Source organism: Monodon monoceros, unplaced genomic scaffold (assembly GCF_005190385.1).
Source record: "Monodon monoceros isolate NGI ecotype Baffin Bay Population unplaced genomic scaffold, NGI_Narwhal_1 Super_Scaffold_18, whole genome shotgun sequence".
Taxonomy (NCBI): Eukaryota; Metazoa; Chordata; class Mammalia; order Artiodactyla; family Monodontidae; genus Monodon; species Monodon monoceros.
The window spans coordinates 161,357,221-161,375,362 of record NW_021703774.1 but is presented as its reverse complement, the minus strand read 5'-3'; the positions used below and the strand labels follow the sequence as shown (position 1 = coordinate 161,375,362).

Sequence of the window (18,142 nt, the reverse complement as noted above, 5' to 3'; positions counted from 1 at the left end):
AGTGGAGGCGATCTTAGGGGTTGAAGTTCACCTTCTTTTCTTACAGATAAGGCAACCCGGACCATGGCAAATTTAAATGATTTCCTCAAGGTCATAGAACTAGTTTTTAAATCTTGAGGCAGTGTATCTCCACCTTTGACCACGAATTTCTTCCCCACAGTTAAATTCAGGATATGCTCAGGGAGTAGGAACTCCTTGTAAAACCACTGGAATAAAAGCACAGTGTCTGCAAGGGCTAAATCTAAGTGAGTTCTTAGTTTTCCCCTGTTTTATATCATCTGCTTTGCTGATGTAGGTGAGTTAACTGATAGCTTAATACTTTACTAAGCGCAAGAAAGGATCTAAATTGTCAATAAAATTGAACCAAAACCTTAATTTTGTGAACTGTGTGTGTCTGCACCCAAGAAAATAATGATACCAGTATCTTTCATGAAACCAAACATAATTATTTAAAATTATTATAATATAAAATTATCCCTTATGTTTTTAGTCTTTTATTTTTAATATCAAATCTATCTCTGACCTGTTTCATTGGACATGAGACTTTGCTGTAATGAGTGTCGCACACACAAAAAAATGGGCAACAGTGAAAAGAGGTGGTTTTCAAACAGCCCTTGTTTTTCTTGGATGCTTTCGCTTAGTATCCAACAGCCAAATGTGGAAACTGTAAAAGGAAAGCAAACATTTTTTATTACAGATGAACCCTTATTATATGCTTAATATTGTACACATATTGATTCTGGCTTGATCTTTTGAAACTTCTGTTGCCCGAAATGTTGTTTCATCACAAAGGTCTTAGAAGTTCTTTCATAAAATATGAATTGGAAGATCTCTTAGATAGGTAGATCTCATTTCATATAGCTCTTTACATGGATCATTAGTGGTCACCTGGCTTTTGTTTGAACACCTCCAGTGACAGGAGACTCACTACCACATGAGGTAGTTTATTCCGTTTTGCAGACAGTTCAAATTGTTAGCAATTTATACTGCATCGCCCACTGGGACTAGTTAAATTCTTTGGAGAAGCATAGAAAAAAATCTTTTCCCTCTTCTACATGACAGTCTCTCAAGTGTTTGAAGATTGTTCTTAGGTCTCCCTTGGGTCTTCTCTTCTGCAAGCTAAATAAATCAATCCTCAGTTCTTTGGTTGTGCCATATGGTACCCTGCCATACAACATCACTGCATGTTGAGTAGCCTTGGATCACAGAATTCTAGAACCAGAAATCAGAGTAGCTAAAGTTTATGCGGTGTTTTCTATGGATCAGTGTGCTAACATTTCACACATGTTACCTCCCTTAAATCCTTCCAACAACCTAGTGAGATATCTCCATTTCAGAGATCACAGAGCTAGAGGTGGTAGAACCCAGATCTGTCTGACTCCAGAACGTCGAATTTGATCTCATTTCACAAATGAAGGAACTGAACCTCCCCTCCACCCCACAGAAGTAAAGTGACTTGCCCAAGGGCACCAGCCTGTGGTGGGTGAGCTAGGACTCAATTCAGATCTGCCGCCCAGATGAGGCTGTTTCCACTGGGCCTCTCCCAAAGGGGAGGAATCAGCAGGCTCTTGATCTGTTTTCCTACTTTGCTTTAAAAACCGGCTCTCCTCATTTTGGCAGAATGAGCATTTTTTGGACCCTTACTGTGTGTCTAGAACATCTGTTTTAAATCAGAAGCAGGGGTGACACCAGTGTGACAAGGCTATGCTGTTTTGCATAAAACAGCAAGAGGAACTCAACACATTTTGTCGTGTTTTTGTGCCAAAACAGTGGTGGTGTTTAAATTTTTTGGCAATACAATCCTGTAAAAAATAAACTACAAATACGTGTTCAGAAAGCAACGGATGACCTTGAGTATACTGCAGTCATTTCAGAATCCATCCTACATGCTTAATCCCGTCATACTGCTCACCCCTGAAACATTCATTTTATGGCACCATTTCCCCACGTAAACCTTGGGAGCTCCCCATCGCCTGAAGGATGATTCAAGTGACTCTGCCCACCGTTCATCCTCCTCTTCACCAACTCGCCCCTGAGCCAGTTGCTTCATGCTTCTCCTGTGTTTGCTCTGAATCCTCCCCTTTCTTGGAATGTCTTCCAGTTTCTGTCACTTAGCCACGTCCAGCAAATCCTGACCTCCCCAAGCTTGTGACCTCTGCCTCCGCTGGTTCAACTAGCAACTACAGGGTTACTTATTTAGTACCTAATAGATAGAGCTGTGCACAGGTAAAGATCCAGTTCTTCTAAGTGCTTAGACCCCTATTTTCTCTGTTTGCATCCACACAATAATCAGAACAGGGGCTTGTCCATGGGAGACTCGCAAAACAAAGTTCCTTTCTTCATTTTAATAAATGGATGTCAGTGGGTCCTTGTGCCTTGGAAAGCATGAAATAAAATCCATGGTTTATGAAATTGAAATTAAAAGTTGAAAGAATTTATCCTCTTAGTGAAGGCAGAAGACATATGAAAAATTATAAATTGGATTTTTGTAAATCAGTATCTGGGTGAGGATCACTGTAATTTCCAAGAAGACAAAGGGTTAGTACACGCAGCTCCTTAAGACCTAGAACTAAATTTTATTTAGATGTGTCTCCCCAGCTCTTCATACAATATTGATCACATATTAGCTAATATATTTATGAAATTAATAATGAGTGAATGAATGAGTACATCTTAATAAAATCATCCAAGGATGGGATGGGTGTTCTTGGGGGGTGGTGAGTGCCCCATCCCAGGAAGTGCTGAGCATGGTCTGGGCAACCGGTGAAGGAATGTCCCTTCCAACCCCCAGTAGTCTGCTTCTATGACACACAATAAAGGGCATTCCATAATGTTTAAAATGTCTTTTTGGATGGTTTACAAAAAAAAAAAAAAAATCACCTCTGGATTTATCAGCTTTGGAAGTTTGTATTCTTGCTTTTTAAATGCAAGCTATAAGTGTTACGCTGCTGAATAAATAGTTCTACTCAGCTGTAAAAAAATATACATCAGAAGATGAGGGGAGACATAACCATTCTCCAGTAGCTGCCCACAACACATACATGCTGTGTCTTTGGAGCCAAACAGACACCGATTCAAATTCCTCCTGTTCCATTTACTAGCTCTGTCATGTTGGACAAGTTACCCCTCATCTGCAGACGGGGAGACTTATTCTTACGCAGGGTTTTTGCGAGGATAAAATCAGATAATGTTGAAAAGCATCCAGCACAGAATCGGAAACAATAGGCTTGCAATAAATGATAGCTGTTAGGCTTACACATTCCTTTGTGGTTGTCTAAACCCCTAGTAATAAACTTTCACATTCACATGACAGTTTGCGTTTTACATAATGTGGTCACATATGTTATGACCCCACTTGGTCTTCAAAACAACCCAGTGAGGTAGAACGAAGGTTACTGTTCTTATTTTACCAGTGAGAGAGGTCAAGGGTCTTGCCTACATCAGACCTTGCAGAATGGTGACTAGAATCCAGGTCTTCTTGTTCCAGGGACACAATCTCCATTTCACCTGCTGCTGCAAGGGGCTAGTGTTGGGGGCGGGGGTTCCTCAGATTTCCTTCATTTGTTCAGCAAGTATTTATTGCAACTCAAATAATTCAGCTGGATATTTGTCCTATTTGTGGTATCTCTCATTAATGAGCAGAGTGCTTGGTATATAATAGTTGCTCAATAAGCACTTGTGGAATGAATGGATGGATGAAGCCAATTTTCTGAATCCTTTCACTAGATCACCCTGTTTCTGCTAAAGGGGCAAGAATACTTGCAGGGGACTGGGAGAGACTAGCTGTTGGGAGAAGCCATATAGAGAGAAGCTGGTGCAAGATGAGTCAGATTACACACAACAACGTGGATGACTCCCAGAATAATTACACTGAGCAAAAGAAGCCAGGCGAAGAAGAGTACATGCCGTGTGCTTCCATTTATACAAAATTACAGAAAATGTAAGCTAATCTATAGGACAGAAAGCAGTTCAGTGGTGGCCTGGGGATGGAACAGGGTGGAGTCAGGAGGGAGCAGTTTCAAAGAGTCAGGAGGAAATGTTTGGTGGTGATGGATATGTTCTTACCTTTATTGCGGTCATGGTTTCATAGGTGTATAAACATGTTTAATGTATCAAAATGTATGCTTTAAATATGTGCAGTTCATTGTCAAGTATACCTCTAGAAAGTTGTTTCAAGAGGAAGAGGAGGAAAGAGAGTGCGGAGATGAAGGAAAGGGAGACGAGGTGGGTTTTCTCCGTAGGTTCTCTCTGTTTTGCCCCTACAGACACAAATGCCAAGGCCTATAGTAAGGCTGGTTCCCTGTCCCTTTAGTGGTCAGTATCTTGGCCTGCTGGGTGGAGAAAGGGTTGGCCTGGGACTCAGAAGGACTGCTTCCACTCACAAAGACATGATGCTGGGCATTAGCCTGCCCTCTGTCAGCCCCCACTTCCCATTTATAACTTGGCAATATGGGTCCCTGCTTGCCCAGCCAACCTCAGCATCAATTGGAAGATTACCTAAGGTGACACACATCAGAATGCTTTGTGAACTGTAAGTGTAGGTTAAAGGGAGGAGGGCAGTGGGGTTTCAGGGAATGAGCCCTGACCTCCTTTCTAGCCCAGTCATGACAACAAACACTACAATATCACAGAGACCCTCAGCAGCAGCTGAGTTGTTTGAACTTTATGTCCCCTGACTAAATAACCCCAGACACCTATGCTGCAAGCTTTCTCATGTCCACTAGCTCTAATTTCTTCAGCTGTGCCACTCACTCCCTGTGAGAACTTGGATACTCATGGCTCCACTTGGAGGTCTATCAAGTGAGGGGATTGGACTCTCTGGCCCCTGTGGTCCTTCTGGCTCTTGCACTGCAGGATTCCATCACCTTGACGTCAAACTGTTCGCCCGCCCACTTTGGTGACTCCAGGTGGGGAGGAGACATGTGGCCAGTGACAGTTCTCGCATCCCTGTCCCTCAGTGATTTTGAGGCATCAGGGAAATGGGAACATTTACTACCTCCTCACCCCCCCACCAACACACACACACACACACACACACACACACACACACACACATGCATGCACACACGCTCACACACACATCTTGGATTTGTTTGTTACTTTACTCTCATAAACACCAAGTTAACATATATACCCAGGTATCTCTTTAAGTTCATTCACTCAAAACCTTAGACATTAATAGGTTAAAACTCTTACCTTCCAGAAAGTTTGGTCATTGTAATAGTTAACCACGTGAGGTGACTTCCATATTTTGAGGTTTAAGAGCATACCTGTTTAAATTCATAATTAAATGTTACACACTTAGATGATTGCATTTGTTATCTCAAAATTAATCAAAATATTATAAGTCAACTATGGTATCTCAACAGAAATCCTTTTTTCTTCCACAACCAGGAAATAGACAAATTGAAGCACTGTCCTTCCTGGACCAGCTTAATTAATTCTATAGACATCTTTCAAAAGGAACTGGCAAGAACAATTACATCCAAAGGATTTCGGTTACGCAGGGAGGTATACGATAGTCATGGATTAATACACTTCCCAAGACGGAATAGAAGGACCCTGTTAGACGGTGCCCCTCTTAAGAGCTGGTGCATTTAAAATGCAAAAGCTACCATGGAGAGCGACTCAGATAGCCACCCCTGCAGGTCCATCCTCACTGGTTCCAATAAAGTCCCAGTGACCTCAGCTCAAGATTCCACTTGTTAGGAAAGTAGTTTATAACAACTTGCATCTGTGCCTGTTCTTTTCACCCATCCCTCCTCCGCCCAGAGAACTCGGGCCCTATGCTTTCCCCAGTCGCTCCAAGTCTGCCAAATTTCCAGTACATAAAGTAGTGTTTACCTTTCATGTGAAGCAGGGAAATGCCATTGATAGGTTTATCTGTGTATTTTTAATGATGATCAGTCCCAATGTATTAAAGAGTAAGATTAACAAGAGTAGGTGTGTGCTTATTCATATTTTCATCTCATAGTGCGTGCCTTTAACTGATTGGCATGTAGAGTGCAATCAGCACACCTCATTTAGCTAGAATTACTCAGAAACGACCCCTGTCGCCTACATATATTTTCCAGATAGCTGAGGCTTACTCATCTGATGCAAATCCTCTAAAATTATTATATTTTCTTGTCTTATGAGACAACACTGAACACATTTAGACTTTAAAAAAAAAAATCAGAACTGTTCCTAGGAACATCCTTTTATGAAATGTGCTGTGTAACGTGGAGAAGGGCTACAGCTGCTGAAGGCTACTGGCCTGTTCTCCAGCAGCCCAAGCTTCTCATGTTCTTGTGACTGGTTTTAGGAAATTCTCTTCTCCTGCTAGGCTCTCTGCTTTCACTTCTAACTTCTATGAGGGTGCCTTGCCTCTAGAAACCTATCCACGTCTAATCTGCTATTTCTAATCTGCCTGACCTGGGAAACCCCATAACTATGCTTGATAAGATGGTTTCTTAAATAAGTGCATATATTATAGACGGGCTCCACGGAACGGGGTCTCTTCGCATGTAAAATGCTTGGCTTAAGGGGGTCAATTTGTTGCCATCTTGGCCTCTTAGAGGCCTCTTTCCGCTTCCATTGTCCAAGTCCTTTTTTATCACTGGCTCCCTCATGTGGAAAGCAACATGTGAAGAGGAAAGGTGGTTGGTCTTAACTCTTAAAGGAATGATAGGAGTGTCTTTCCTCTATTCTCTTTCTTGGCTTCAGTGAAGCACAGGAAGCCTCCACACGCTGGGGAGAGTGGTAAATGGTGTGAGAGGCCAGGTGTAGGGCTGCCAGATAAAATACAAGATGCTCAGTTACTTTTGAATTCCAAATTGGGTGCCTTGTGTTTTCACTTGCTAAATCTGGCAACCCTATTCAGGGTTGGACTGCCACCATGAATAGAATGTAAAGTGATGGCTGGAGACATTTTTCTTATCTGTATTTAATTAATCACCTCAGACTCTGTCGAAAGCTGAGGCCAATTGTTACGTTAAAGCAATTCTAGCCAATCTCACTCTCTAAAACTCCAAACAGTACTTTCATACGTTTTAGAGCTGAAAGGACGCCATATGATTAGTTACTATAATCATTTCATTTTACAGAGAAGCCAGCCAATGCCCAAAGTGACATGCCCAAGATCACACAACTCCTTAGTGTCGACTTATGCTATTTTGTCTCTTATTTGGCATTCACTCCATGCTTAGAGATACAATATATGAAAGTCTAACCAATAAAAGCTGTTTGCTTGTAGAATAAGAGTGAGCACTTCTGTACAGAATGCATGTTTTCACCTAGCATGTAAGACTGGCAAATTGGTATCTCCCCAAGATTCTTTGCAGGCCTGTCATATTGCAGAAGCAAAAAAACATCAGTCCTCTGTTTACAGATCTCTAATGCCTTCCCATGTCTCAGAATGATCTGGCTCCTTGCTACCACTCTATCCTCAACCCCTGCCACTCTCCCTGTCACTCCATCCACATCAGCTACACTGACATCCTTGCTGTTCCCCAAACATGCAATGCATGCTCCTGCCTCAGTGCCTTTGCACTTGCTGTCCCTTTTCATGGAATGTTCTTCTCCCAAATAAACACATGGTATCTCCCTCGTTTTTTGCATTCAAGTCCTTGCTTAAAAGTCAGCTTCTTAGATAGGCCTTCCTTACCACCCTTCTAAAAGAGCAGCCCACCTTCACAATAACTCTACGTTCCCCCTACCCTGATTTATTTCCCTTCATAGTGCTTATTACTATCTGACAGAGCACATATATATATTTTTTATTTTATTTTATTTTATTTTTTTCTGTTTATGGTAAAAGCCCCCTCCCCATCTAGAAGGTCAACTCGATGAGGCCAGGGAATTTGGTTCACTGCTGTATCCTGAGTACCTAAGAATAGTGCCTGACTCATAGCAGATACTGAACAAATATTTGCTGAACAAAATAGTATTTAGGTGTTCTCAGGGAGTAAAAGGTAAGCTCTGTAGCATAAGGGTCTCCTTGGTCTTCTGTGCAAAATTTGATGAAATCACCAGTCCTGGGCTCAAGAGGCTGCAGTGTCCAGGTGACTTCTGGGGACCTTTCCAATTATGAAAGTTTGTAATTCTGTGTTCCTTTATTTTTTAATCAAGGTCTGGGCTCTTTGCCTCCTTTGGCTGGAGCTGAGGGGGTGGGTTCAGGGGGAAGGGCACAGGCACATACACGTCCAGGGATGGGGCAGGTGCAGTCTAGGCCCAGGCCCTGTGCCCTGGACAATGGTGGAAGAAGGGTGGTCTCACACTGACCTGTCAGAAGACCAGATCCCACACCCATAATGATGGTGAAGCTGAATGCCCCGGAGTCAGTGAGTATCTGGTAGCCAAGCCTAGAAATGACAAAGCAGAGGTGGTCACATTTGGGCATCAGGCCGCAGAGGTCATTGGGGACAGAAAAGATTGCATCAGTAGTGATGCTGTCAGGAAGGGCCACCAGGAGAACAAATGTCCCCTCCCTAGGCAGTACATTCCTGTCATTCTCCCACAAAGCTATGCAGACATGTAGAAGGGGAAGAAGGGATTTCAAGATCCTCTTTGGCTTGCTTTAGTTCTCAGACCCCATGAACGATGAACTAGAGTAGAAGTCAGAAAACCCAAGTTCAGGTCCCAGTTCTGTTACTAGCTGCACGACCCTAGGCACTTAAACTCTCAGAGTCCTGAGTTTCCTCATTAGGCAATTAAAGATGAAGGTTTTATTTCTATCAGGGCGAGATGGAGTACAGCTTGGCCATCAGACCCATCTCCCCTGCCTACCCCCTTGGACATATGTGCCTGTCCGCTCTCCTTCAAAGCAACCCCAGGGCTTCACTTTAAACTATTAAGCGGCCCTTGGAGGACACCTGTGTGACCTTGCAGTAGGCAAAAAGTTCTTAAACATGACACACAGGAGCTAAACATAGAGGGAACAATGATAAATTGGACTATGATAAAATTAAAACTATTGTTCATCAAAAGATACCATTAAGAAAGTAAAAAATCAAGGAACTTCCCTGGTGGCACAGTGGATAAGAGTACACCTGCCAATACAGGGGACACGGGTTCGAGCCCTGGTCCGAGAAGATCCCACGTGCCGCAGAGCAACTAAGCCCGTGAGCCACAAATACTGAGCCTGCGCTCTACAGCCCGTGAGCCACAACTACTGAGCCCACGTGCCACAACTACTGAACCCCATGTGCCTAGAGGCCATGCTCTGCAACAAGAGAAGCCACCGAAATGAGAAGCCTGCACACCGCAACGAGGAGTGGCCCCAGCTCGCCACAACTAGAGAAAGCCCGCGCGCAGTAACGAAGACCCAATGCAGCCAAAAATAAATAAATTAAATAAATAAATTTATTTTTAAAAAATCCCACAATTTGTGAAAAATGCTCCATCCAGCCTCCAAGCACAGCATCTGACTGATTTACATTCGCTCACCCAAATAGGAAATCGACAAATATTGTTTGTGGAATGAATGTAAAGTCAACTGACTCATCCAATGACATAGAGCTAATAAAGCAGCTGATCCACACTTCCCAGAAAGCGCTCTAACTGCCAGCTCAGTCCTTTCCCCATCTTTCCACTACATCCAGATGCCCCTCCTACGGAGGCAGCAGCATCAGTAACCATCATAAAGAAAGGGGCCATGCGTTGGGTGTTTACTCCATGCCAAACGCTGTCCTGAGCCCTTTAATTATTATATGTTGCTGAATCTTCACAGCCGCCCTGGGACATGGATCTTATTATCCTATTTTACAGATAGAAAACTGAGACTTAAAGAGAGTTTGAATACCATGCCTAAGGTCACACAACTGGTAAATGTGACCTTGGTCTGTTTGTCCCTGAAGCCCTTTGCTTCCAGCAGACCAGAGGCCACCCTGAGAGGGGTCATCGCTGTCACTGTGCCCTTCCCTTTGCCAGGTTCCCGCAGAGGAGAGAGGACTACTTCTTGGTCCTCGGCTGTCTCATCCTGATGAGAATTGGCTTGCAGAGGGGTGCTGGAGCCAGCTCACACAGACACACAGGCCGATGGTTCTCAGCTCTCCTCAACTCCACGTTCAGGGGTGTTACCTTGATGGCTTGAAATTGGCCACAGGGAGAAATCAGCAAATGCTCTAAGTCAGGGCTTTGTATAGTTCTCAAACTTGAGCTTGTATGAGAATCACACAGAGGACTCCTTAAAACAGACTGCTGGGCCTGCCCCCAGATTTCTAATTGTGTGGGTCTGGGGTGGGGTATGATTTGCATTTCAAACAAGTTCCCAGATGATGCTGATGCTGTTGAGAGCCACTGTTCTAGGAGAGCCACAGAATCACAGAATTTGGGGGATAGAAGGGTAGGTGATGCAGAAGTTCCAGGTCGGCAGCGCACGAGCAGAATTTGGCCCACACAATGTTTCCAATGATTTTGAATCTTTTGCCAATGCTTGGGAAGTACATGCAAAACTCTGGATTTCTGACTTTTGAAAAGTCATTAGATCTGGCAACACTTATCTTGGGACCCTGCACGGTATTAGCTGCCTGGCACTGAAGAGCAAATGCCCATAGTTTCCTCCCCTCACTGGTCTCAGTTTTAACCTTACCTGCCTGGTCCCTACAGGTATCTGAGTGTAGGACCCTGCTAGATCAACCCCTCATTTTACAGAGGGGAACTCAGGAGCCCAGAGAGAGGAAAAAGCTTTGCTGAGAGTCACACAGCTATTGAAGCAGTGACAGGCACATCATTGGAGTCCATTACAGAGATGCACTGCTTCACACAGACCATCCCCTCCCCACCCCCAAATGGGATGCTCTTCACCCCCAAGCAGCTCATGGAGGTATATCTCACCTGCTCACAGAAGATTCCTATAATTTGGGGCTATGGTCGTCTCTGTTGTTAGAACTGAGGGATGCAGACCTCCATGATTTCTTTGAGATACCTCCACAACAATGAGCTCTCATCACCCACTGCAGGTGCTCATAACCTTTACAGCCGGGTTTCAGCCACATGACCTTGGACAGCTAACTCCCCCGAAGTATCATTTCTTAGGGAAAGCTAATAATACCTCACCAGGTGGTTGTGAGGATTGAATGAGATGATGACATAATGATTTTAGCATAATGCCTAGCATTTAGAAAGCAGTCGAACAGCACTGTCACCAGTAATATTATTATTGTTATCACTAACTCAGTTCATCTGGAAAAGTCTATCCCTGTGCCCAAGTCACTCTTCCATTATATGTGTCACATTCAGAAGATAAACAACTGCCCCCCACCGCAAAAAAAAAAAAAAAAGGAAAGAAACAAGAAGATAACTTCCGGAAGGTGATGGCCAGGGTTCTGATCATTGCTGTCCATTGTCTGGGGGGCACAGGACCTGACTCTGGTCCAGAGACCCACGGTCCCACCTCACTGTGTGACCTTAGCCAAGCTCCTTCCCTCTCTGGGTCTCAGGGATGGGCTGTAGTCAGCATTTTCCTACATTAACATATCAAATCCTCTTAACCACACAGTACCTGGCCTCAAGTAGCACCCAACACCCCTAGGAGGGGAGGAATTATCATTATCTTCATTTATCATCGGGTGACAGAGGCTCAGAGAGGTTAGGTAGCATGGCCCAGCTAGTAAGAGGTCAAGACCCCACGGCACACTTCACCACAACCTAAACCACCAGGGACTGAAAGACAGGCTCAGTTGGCTTGAGCCTGATTGCCTGCTCTGCCTGCATTTGGGGAGGACTCGGGACTGTCTGCCTTTGCCCTGCACCTAAGCTGCCTGCTTTAGAAAGAAGGGGCCTGGACAGGTGATAAGTCCATACACAGTAGGGGCTGGGCAGAATTTCAGAATAAATTGGCCAACAAATATTCACTGAAGCCTCTGACTGCCCGGCCCTGGGCACCACCCCCCTTCCCCGGCCAAGGGCTCTGGGCACACTCCTTCCTGAGCTGGATGGGGTGATAAGGGGCTGAGCCAAGTGACCTACGTGGAAATCTTGGTCCACTTGACCTGAAGCGCCATCAGCACAATGTTGGTGATCCCTCCGAGTAGACCCGGCAAGCCGAAGGTATATTGCACACCGTAGGTGTCATGGAGGTCCAGCGTTCGTTGAAGACACACCTGGGAACAAACACCATTATCAGCAGATCTGCATGTGGGACTGATACTCCTTACCCACCCTTTCACAGACCCTTGGCATCCAGGGCATCCAGGGGGATGGGCATTAGGACTCAACTAAATAAGTGCTTCTCAGATTTGAACGTGCACACAGAGAACCTGGGGAGCTCATTAAAATGCAGACTTGGATTTAGTGGGTCTGGGGCCTGAGATTCTGCATTTCTAGCAAAGTCCCAGATGACACCAATGCTGGTCCGCTGTCCACACTACTCACATTTGGGGCTGATAATTCTGTGTTATGCTAGGGGCCCTCCTGTGCACTGTAGGGGGTTTAGCAGCGCCCCTGGTCTGTACCCTCTAGATGCCAGGAGCACCCCTCTCCCAGGTGTGTCAACCAAAACTGTCTCCAGATATTGTCAAATGTCCCCAGGGGCTGATTGAGACCTACTGGTCTAGACCAAACCTAACTGCCATCCAAGAGACTACATGGCTGATTAAAAGGAAAGAATCTGACCACACCTCTAGACGCCCAGTCAGTACTCCTTCCATTTCATCACTTGGCCTCCCAGATGGCTGGGAGCCAACAGATGTGGATACCAATGCAAATTTCATCAGGCTAGTTCCCTCCTTAGAATCCTCATTGTCTTGGGAATAAAAATTCAGACTCCTGAACTCGCCCAGAAGGTATTCCTGAGCACCTGCCATCTCCCAAGGCTATGGTGAGAGGCGAACTCCCTGATGAACTTTACGCTTCAGCCCAAAGAACATCTTTCCGTTTCCTGGTTGGGCCACATGCTCTTCTTGCCACTGAGCCTTTGAACACACTGTTCCTTCTGCCTGGAGTACATTTCCCACTTCTTTCCCTGGCTAATATAAGTTCTTTGTCAATGCTCGGGTGAGACCTTCTCTGCTCTGGGAAGCATTTCCTGACCCATCTCAGGCCAGCTTAGATGTGCTCCAGTAGCAGTTAACACACTGTGTTGCGTTTATTTGTCCATTTCCTTCACTACACTATAGCTTGGGAAGCAGGATGACTGTTAAAACAAATGTGTTGAATGAATGAATGAATGAATGAAAAAATCAGTGAATCATCTTTGAATCCTTCCCGCAGTGATAGACTCAAGGAACCTGAGGCACAGAGAAAGTGACAGACACTGAGCCTCATGATACTTGTGATACATGTTTTTTGGCCACGCCGCGTGACTTGTGGGATCTTAGTTCCCCAACCAGGGATTGAACCCGGGCCCTCGGCGGTGAAAGCTCGGAGTCCTAACCGCTGGACCGCCAGGGAATTCCTGTGATACACGTTTTGCTGAATATGTCCTACTTTCATCAGAGGATCTCAAAGCCAGAGGAGATAAAAGATGTGCACTTCCACTCCAAAGATGAAAAGCAGACTACCCCATCTTTTGGTCAGATCGAACTGTTGGTAAGTTCTTCCTTATTTGGGATTGAAACTGCCTCCCTGAATATCCACGGTTCATCCAAATTCATCTTCTTGTGTCACCCAAAAGTCTATTCCTTTTTCCTCCATCAGGTCTTCAAACCTATGAAGATCTGTTGCTCCTAAATATTTCTCTTAGAAGTGTGTGATAACAAATCGGCTATAATGGCGCATTCTGATGTTACCAGTATATGTTGAATGTTGAAGGAAGACAAATCCATCCACTTAGAAGAAGAATTAAATAATCAGAAGTGGACGTGACCTGGATTATCAGCCCAGCATCCCTCTTTTGAGTGCTGCCCTTCCCACCCCCATTCACATGGTTCATGAACAGCAGACTTGCATGTATGATGTGCCCTACCTCCCACCCAGCCAAAGATGGGCACATTATCCAAGTTAGACCAAGGAGCCCCTTCTCCAAAGAATTTGCAACTGGGGCCAAGAGATTTCACCTGGCTGCTTTCTTGAAGAGAAAGATGACACTCCACCATGTGGAGTAGGAGAAGAAGAAGGAAGTCTACAGAGTGAGAATAAAGCAGATGTTCAGGAAAAGCAAAAAAAGAAGAGTGGGGACTTCTTGGGTTCCCCACAAGACTCGCATCCCTGGTGCCAGCCATTCCTGGGCTCCCAGCAGCGTTCCTGTCCTTGGGTTCGGTGATACCCAAGTAGCCTTCTAACAAATCCCCCTTATTCCTGAGCAAGCTTGAATAGGCTCTGATACTTGCTCCCCAGATCTTAACAAATGCACCATCCAACTTGAGTGGATCCCTCACCCAAGCTCTGAAGCTAAACTGAGAAGGTGCCAACGGCTGCCTAATGCAGCCCTTGGCACTACAAGATGGCCCGCCATGTTCTAGGGGCCTGGACCCTGGTGGAAGCCAAAGCAGCAGGTGTTCATTGCCCAGCTCCTTACCTGCAGGTACATGGCTCCCCAGATGGAGATCAGCCCAGCCAGGAGACCCAGCACCATGGCAAGCCAAGGAGAAGGGATCAGGTAACAGGGGGCGCCCACAGCCACACCTCCTGCCAGCACCGCATTGTGGATGTGAGTCTGCAGAGGAATAGCTTGTGGGTGAATGAAATGACATAGAGAGGACAGCATCTCTCTAAATTACTTGGTAAGCCGGTAGCAAGACAGCAGTGTAACATCTTCCCTGCTTCTCCGATCCTGAAACCAGCCCCTCCCCTCTGCTGAGAGTTTGCCAACGGTCTTATCTCACGCCACTTCTCAGGCTGAGGGAGCAGTCACCCTGACTGGGAGTCATTTAGCCTGAAAGCGCAGTTACTCAGGATCCTAGCCATGCTCACACTTAGTTGTGATGTGTCCTTGGGCGCTTAACCGCTCAGTGCTTAACTTTGTCACCAGAAAAATGGGGTTTTGGTTGTATCTACTGATATGGTTATTGTGAAAATTGAGTTACCATATATAAAACTCTGAGCCCAGTGCCTGGCATAGAACATGAGTAAATGCCCCCAAATATAAGCCATTATTATTGTTTTTTACTATTATTATTATTGGCTACTTGGTGCCGATGTCACCCTGTATTATTGGACCCCATCCCAAGAAGCTGGCCCTTGTTCCTGGGTCATGTCTCTGCTGTGACCTTTACCTCCTCTAGAGCTGGGGCCCTGCCTTGCTCTTATGCTACTGCTCTCTGCCCCTCTCAATTCTACCCAGATCTTGGAGCTCTGGGCCCTGGGACCAGCTTCTGGGCTTCCCCGACCTGCTGCCTACACCTGCCTCCCTGGATGTTGCTACCTTGTCTGATCCTAGACTCCCTGTGACCATGGAGCTCACCTGTGGGGACCCTCACCTCCCCTTAGTGCTGTTAACCTGTCATCCTTGGCCATCTTCTCTCCCCTTCGCCCCCACCCCCTACCCCACCCCCTGCTCCATCTGTCTAGACTTTCCCATCATGTCTGGCTGGCTGACCTCATGCCCTGATCAGCATGGGACCTTGTTTTGTCTTTAGTCTACCATCTCACCCATCTCTCCCCCAAAAACTCACACACAGACTCGCAGCTACGTTGATAACAGCAGCTAATATTTGCCCAGTACTTATTAGCTCTGGGCATGAAGCCCTGTACGTGCATCATCTCTCAATTCCCACTTTACATATGAGGCAGTTGAGACTCAAACAGTTTAAGTGGCTTGGCCAAGTTCAGATGGCTAGGGAAACAAAGTTCTTTACTTCTGATTCTGTTTATTCCATTCTTGAAATTTCTTCGGGGAAGGGGAGAGGATGGCTCATTCTACCCCGGTTTTTCTCTGCTGACTCTTGCTTATGGGAGCTGGCTTTAGTAACCACCAGAAATGGAGTTCAGACTTGGGTTTGTTTGATGTCAAGGCTGATAGATTTAATCACTCCCCCCAGAGGGCCTTTGCTCATTTGACAGTCTCCTATGTTCCAGGCCCATTTTGACAAGGCAGTGCTGATGGGCTGATGCCCCACGATGCTGCAGACAAGACCCCATCACCCGACCTGTGGGGCTGGCACTGAGGCCGGCGCGTTGGGTGTAAATATGTGTGTCAGGCCTAGAAGACCCAAGTGCTGCCCAAGGGACAGCACCCCCTCCTCACCATGTTGATCTTCCCTTGAGGGTGCGCCAAGGCTGACACTGAGATGGCTGTCACCATGCTGACAGCAAGGGCGTAGTAGGTGTTGAACAAGGCCTTCTTCTTTTCGTCTGGAATGTCCAGCAGAGCGGAGTTGAAACTCGGCCAGAACATCCACAAGAAGAGGGTGCCTGGAAGCCAGAGAGGGTCAGTGGCCGGAGCCGGTATTCCTGCTCCAAAGCCTGAGCCAGGGGGACTTCAGACAGGAGAATTCTGGACCTGGCAAGTCTCATCTCTATCACTTTCTTGCTCTGTGACTTTGGGCAAATCATGTCTCCTCTCTGAATTCTTAAGCTGGTAGGGCCCAGCTAACATACTTTACAGGCAAGGAAACTAAGGTCCAGAGAGTTGAAATCACCAAACCCCAGGCCTCCTGACCCTGGCCTGTGATGGCTTAAATGCTTATTTTAAAAAATTAATGGGATGCTTTCATTTGGCCCAATGGCCTGGTATTCAGTTGCCTGCTGACGATCTCACTGCCTGATTTCCTTCTTCTAAGCCTCTCCCAGCCTCTAAGTTCATCACTTTTACTGGAGCTCTTCAAACTATTGATACACCATTATTACTCCTCTCTTCCCACTCCCATTCTTTCCTCCACTCCTAGGCCCGGCTTTCTTCATGTGTCCAATTCTCTGCTTTAAGTTGAGGACAAAAGGATTGGATAACCTTATTTAAACTGAGATGTAATGAGCCTCTCCTCTCCTTTGGATATTAATGAAGAGAAATTCCCTAGAGGGGAATTCAAAGATGTGAATTCATCAGATACCACTTGAAGAAATGGATCATTACCGAGGGGCTTTCAGACACCCAGAGAAGGTTGGAAAAGGAGAGAGATTTTCCTGCAGAGCCCTTTTGGAGCCCCTTGCCCACCCCAGATCCGAGCCCACCCACGCCACCTTGTCCTCACCCAGCATGGCGAACAAACTGGGGCTCGTGGCCGTCTGTTGTTTGTCCTCCGCTTCATTAGGCAGAGGCTTCGGGAGGCAGCAGGCCACAGTCAGCCCGAAACAGGCCGCAAACACGTGGATGTACATCATGCTTATGTGGTTGTCCATCTGCAACAAAACCCAGCGGGAACAGTGAGTGTCAGCATCTTCTGCCCACAGGGAGGGAACCTCCCGTGTTCCTTGGAGAAAGTTCTGGCTTCATGTAGGAGGCGTGACTTGAAGTCAGGAGACTGACCCAGCCCAGCAGCCCGCCTTTCAGAGGAGTCCCGTGAGTTGCTGTGTATTTATTCCCGACAGGTTTCTGGTTGGCTTTATTTATTTAGTTGGCCACGTCTTGCGGCTTGCAGGATCTTAGCTCCAGGACCAGGAATTGAATCCAGGCCCCAGCAGTGAAAGCGCCGAGTCCTAACCACTGGACCGCCAGGGGACTCTCCTCTGGTTGGCTTTAAACACTTTTGGCTGAAGTCCACTTAGGTGGGGGAAGAGCCACACGGACATGCACCCCACTGCTTCCTACATTTTGGCAGAATTTCAAATTTTGCGTAGAGTATGAGTGATATGATCTTTGCACCATGAAGCAGCCAGAATTTTTATAATACTGAACTAAAGTGTTCAGAAAATTCCAGCTATATGTTAATTTTGCTTTACGAATATCGAATTTAGTAACCCTTCATAACTCACTTCGTGGGCTACTGGTAAGCCCTGTCAGCTGTGTCTTCAACAAATATCCAGGTTTGGCAGAATTTTCACCACCATGCTCCACTGACCCCCATCTTGGTTTAAGCCACCATCAACACTTTCGCAAATTTTTGCAGTAATCTTCTAACTGGCCTCCCCATTTCCACCCTTGTCCCCCAACTGACTCTTCTCCACGTAGCAGCCAGAGAGACCCTGTTAAAATCTTAGCTCATGGCATATTTCTGCTCAGAATCCCCCAGTGAGGGGGGTGGGAATTCCTCAATGTCTCCCTCAATGTCAAAGTCAGCGTTCTTCCTACGACCTACAGGACCCTGCATGATCTGCCCTCCCACAACCTCTGTGACTCCACCTCCTA

At 45.9% G+C, this 18,142-nt stretch overlaps 1 protein-coding gene across 2 annotated transcripts in view; it reads right to left on the bottom strand.

Moving 5' to 3' along the window:
- Positions 1-637: 637 nt before the first annotated feature.
- Positions 638-18,142, bottom strand: part of LOC114898726 (RH-like protein) — a 33,010-nt gene continuing 15,505 nt past the window's right edge. The window contains exons 4-10 of one of the 2 annotated variants that reach the window (XM_029228703.1): positions 17,049-17,196; positions 16,106-16,272; positions 14,438-14,575; positions 11,950-12,083; positions 8,263-8,342; positions 5,197-5,270; positions 638-664 (exon numbers count right to left, since the gene is read on the bottom strand). In XM_029228703.1, coding sequence (XP_029084536.1) covers positions 638-664; positions 5,197-5,270; positions 8,263-8,342; positions 11,950-12,083; positions 14,438-14,575; positions 16,106-16,272; positions 17,049-17,196 — 768 coding nt within the window. Of the gene's footprint in view, positions 665-1,008; positions 1,120-5,196; positions 5,271-8,262; positions 8,343-11,949; positions 12,084-14,437; positions 14,576-16,105; positions 16,273-17,048; positions 17,197-18,142 lie in introns of those variants that run through there. The other variant, XM_029228702.1, reaches the window with a different exon arrangement.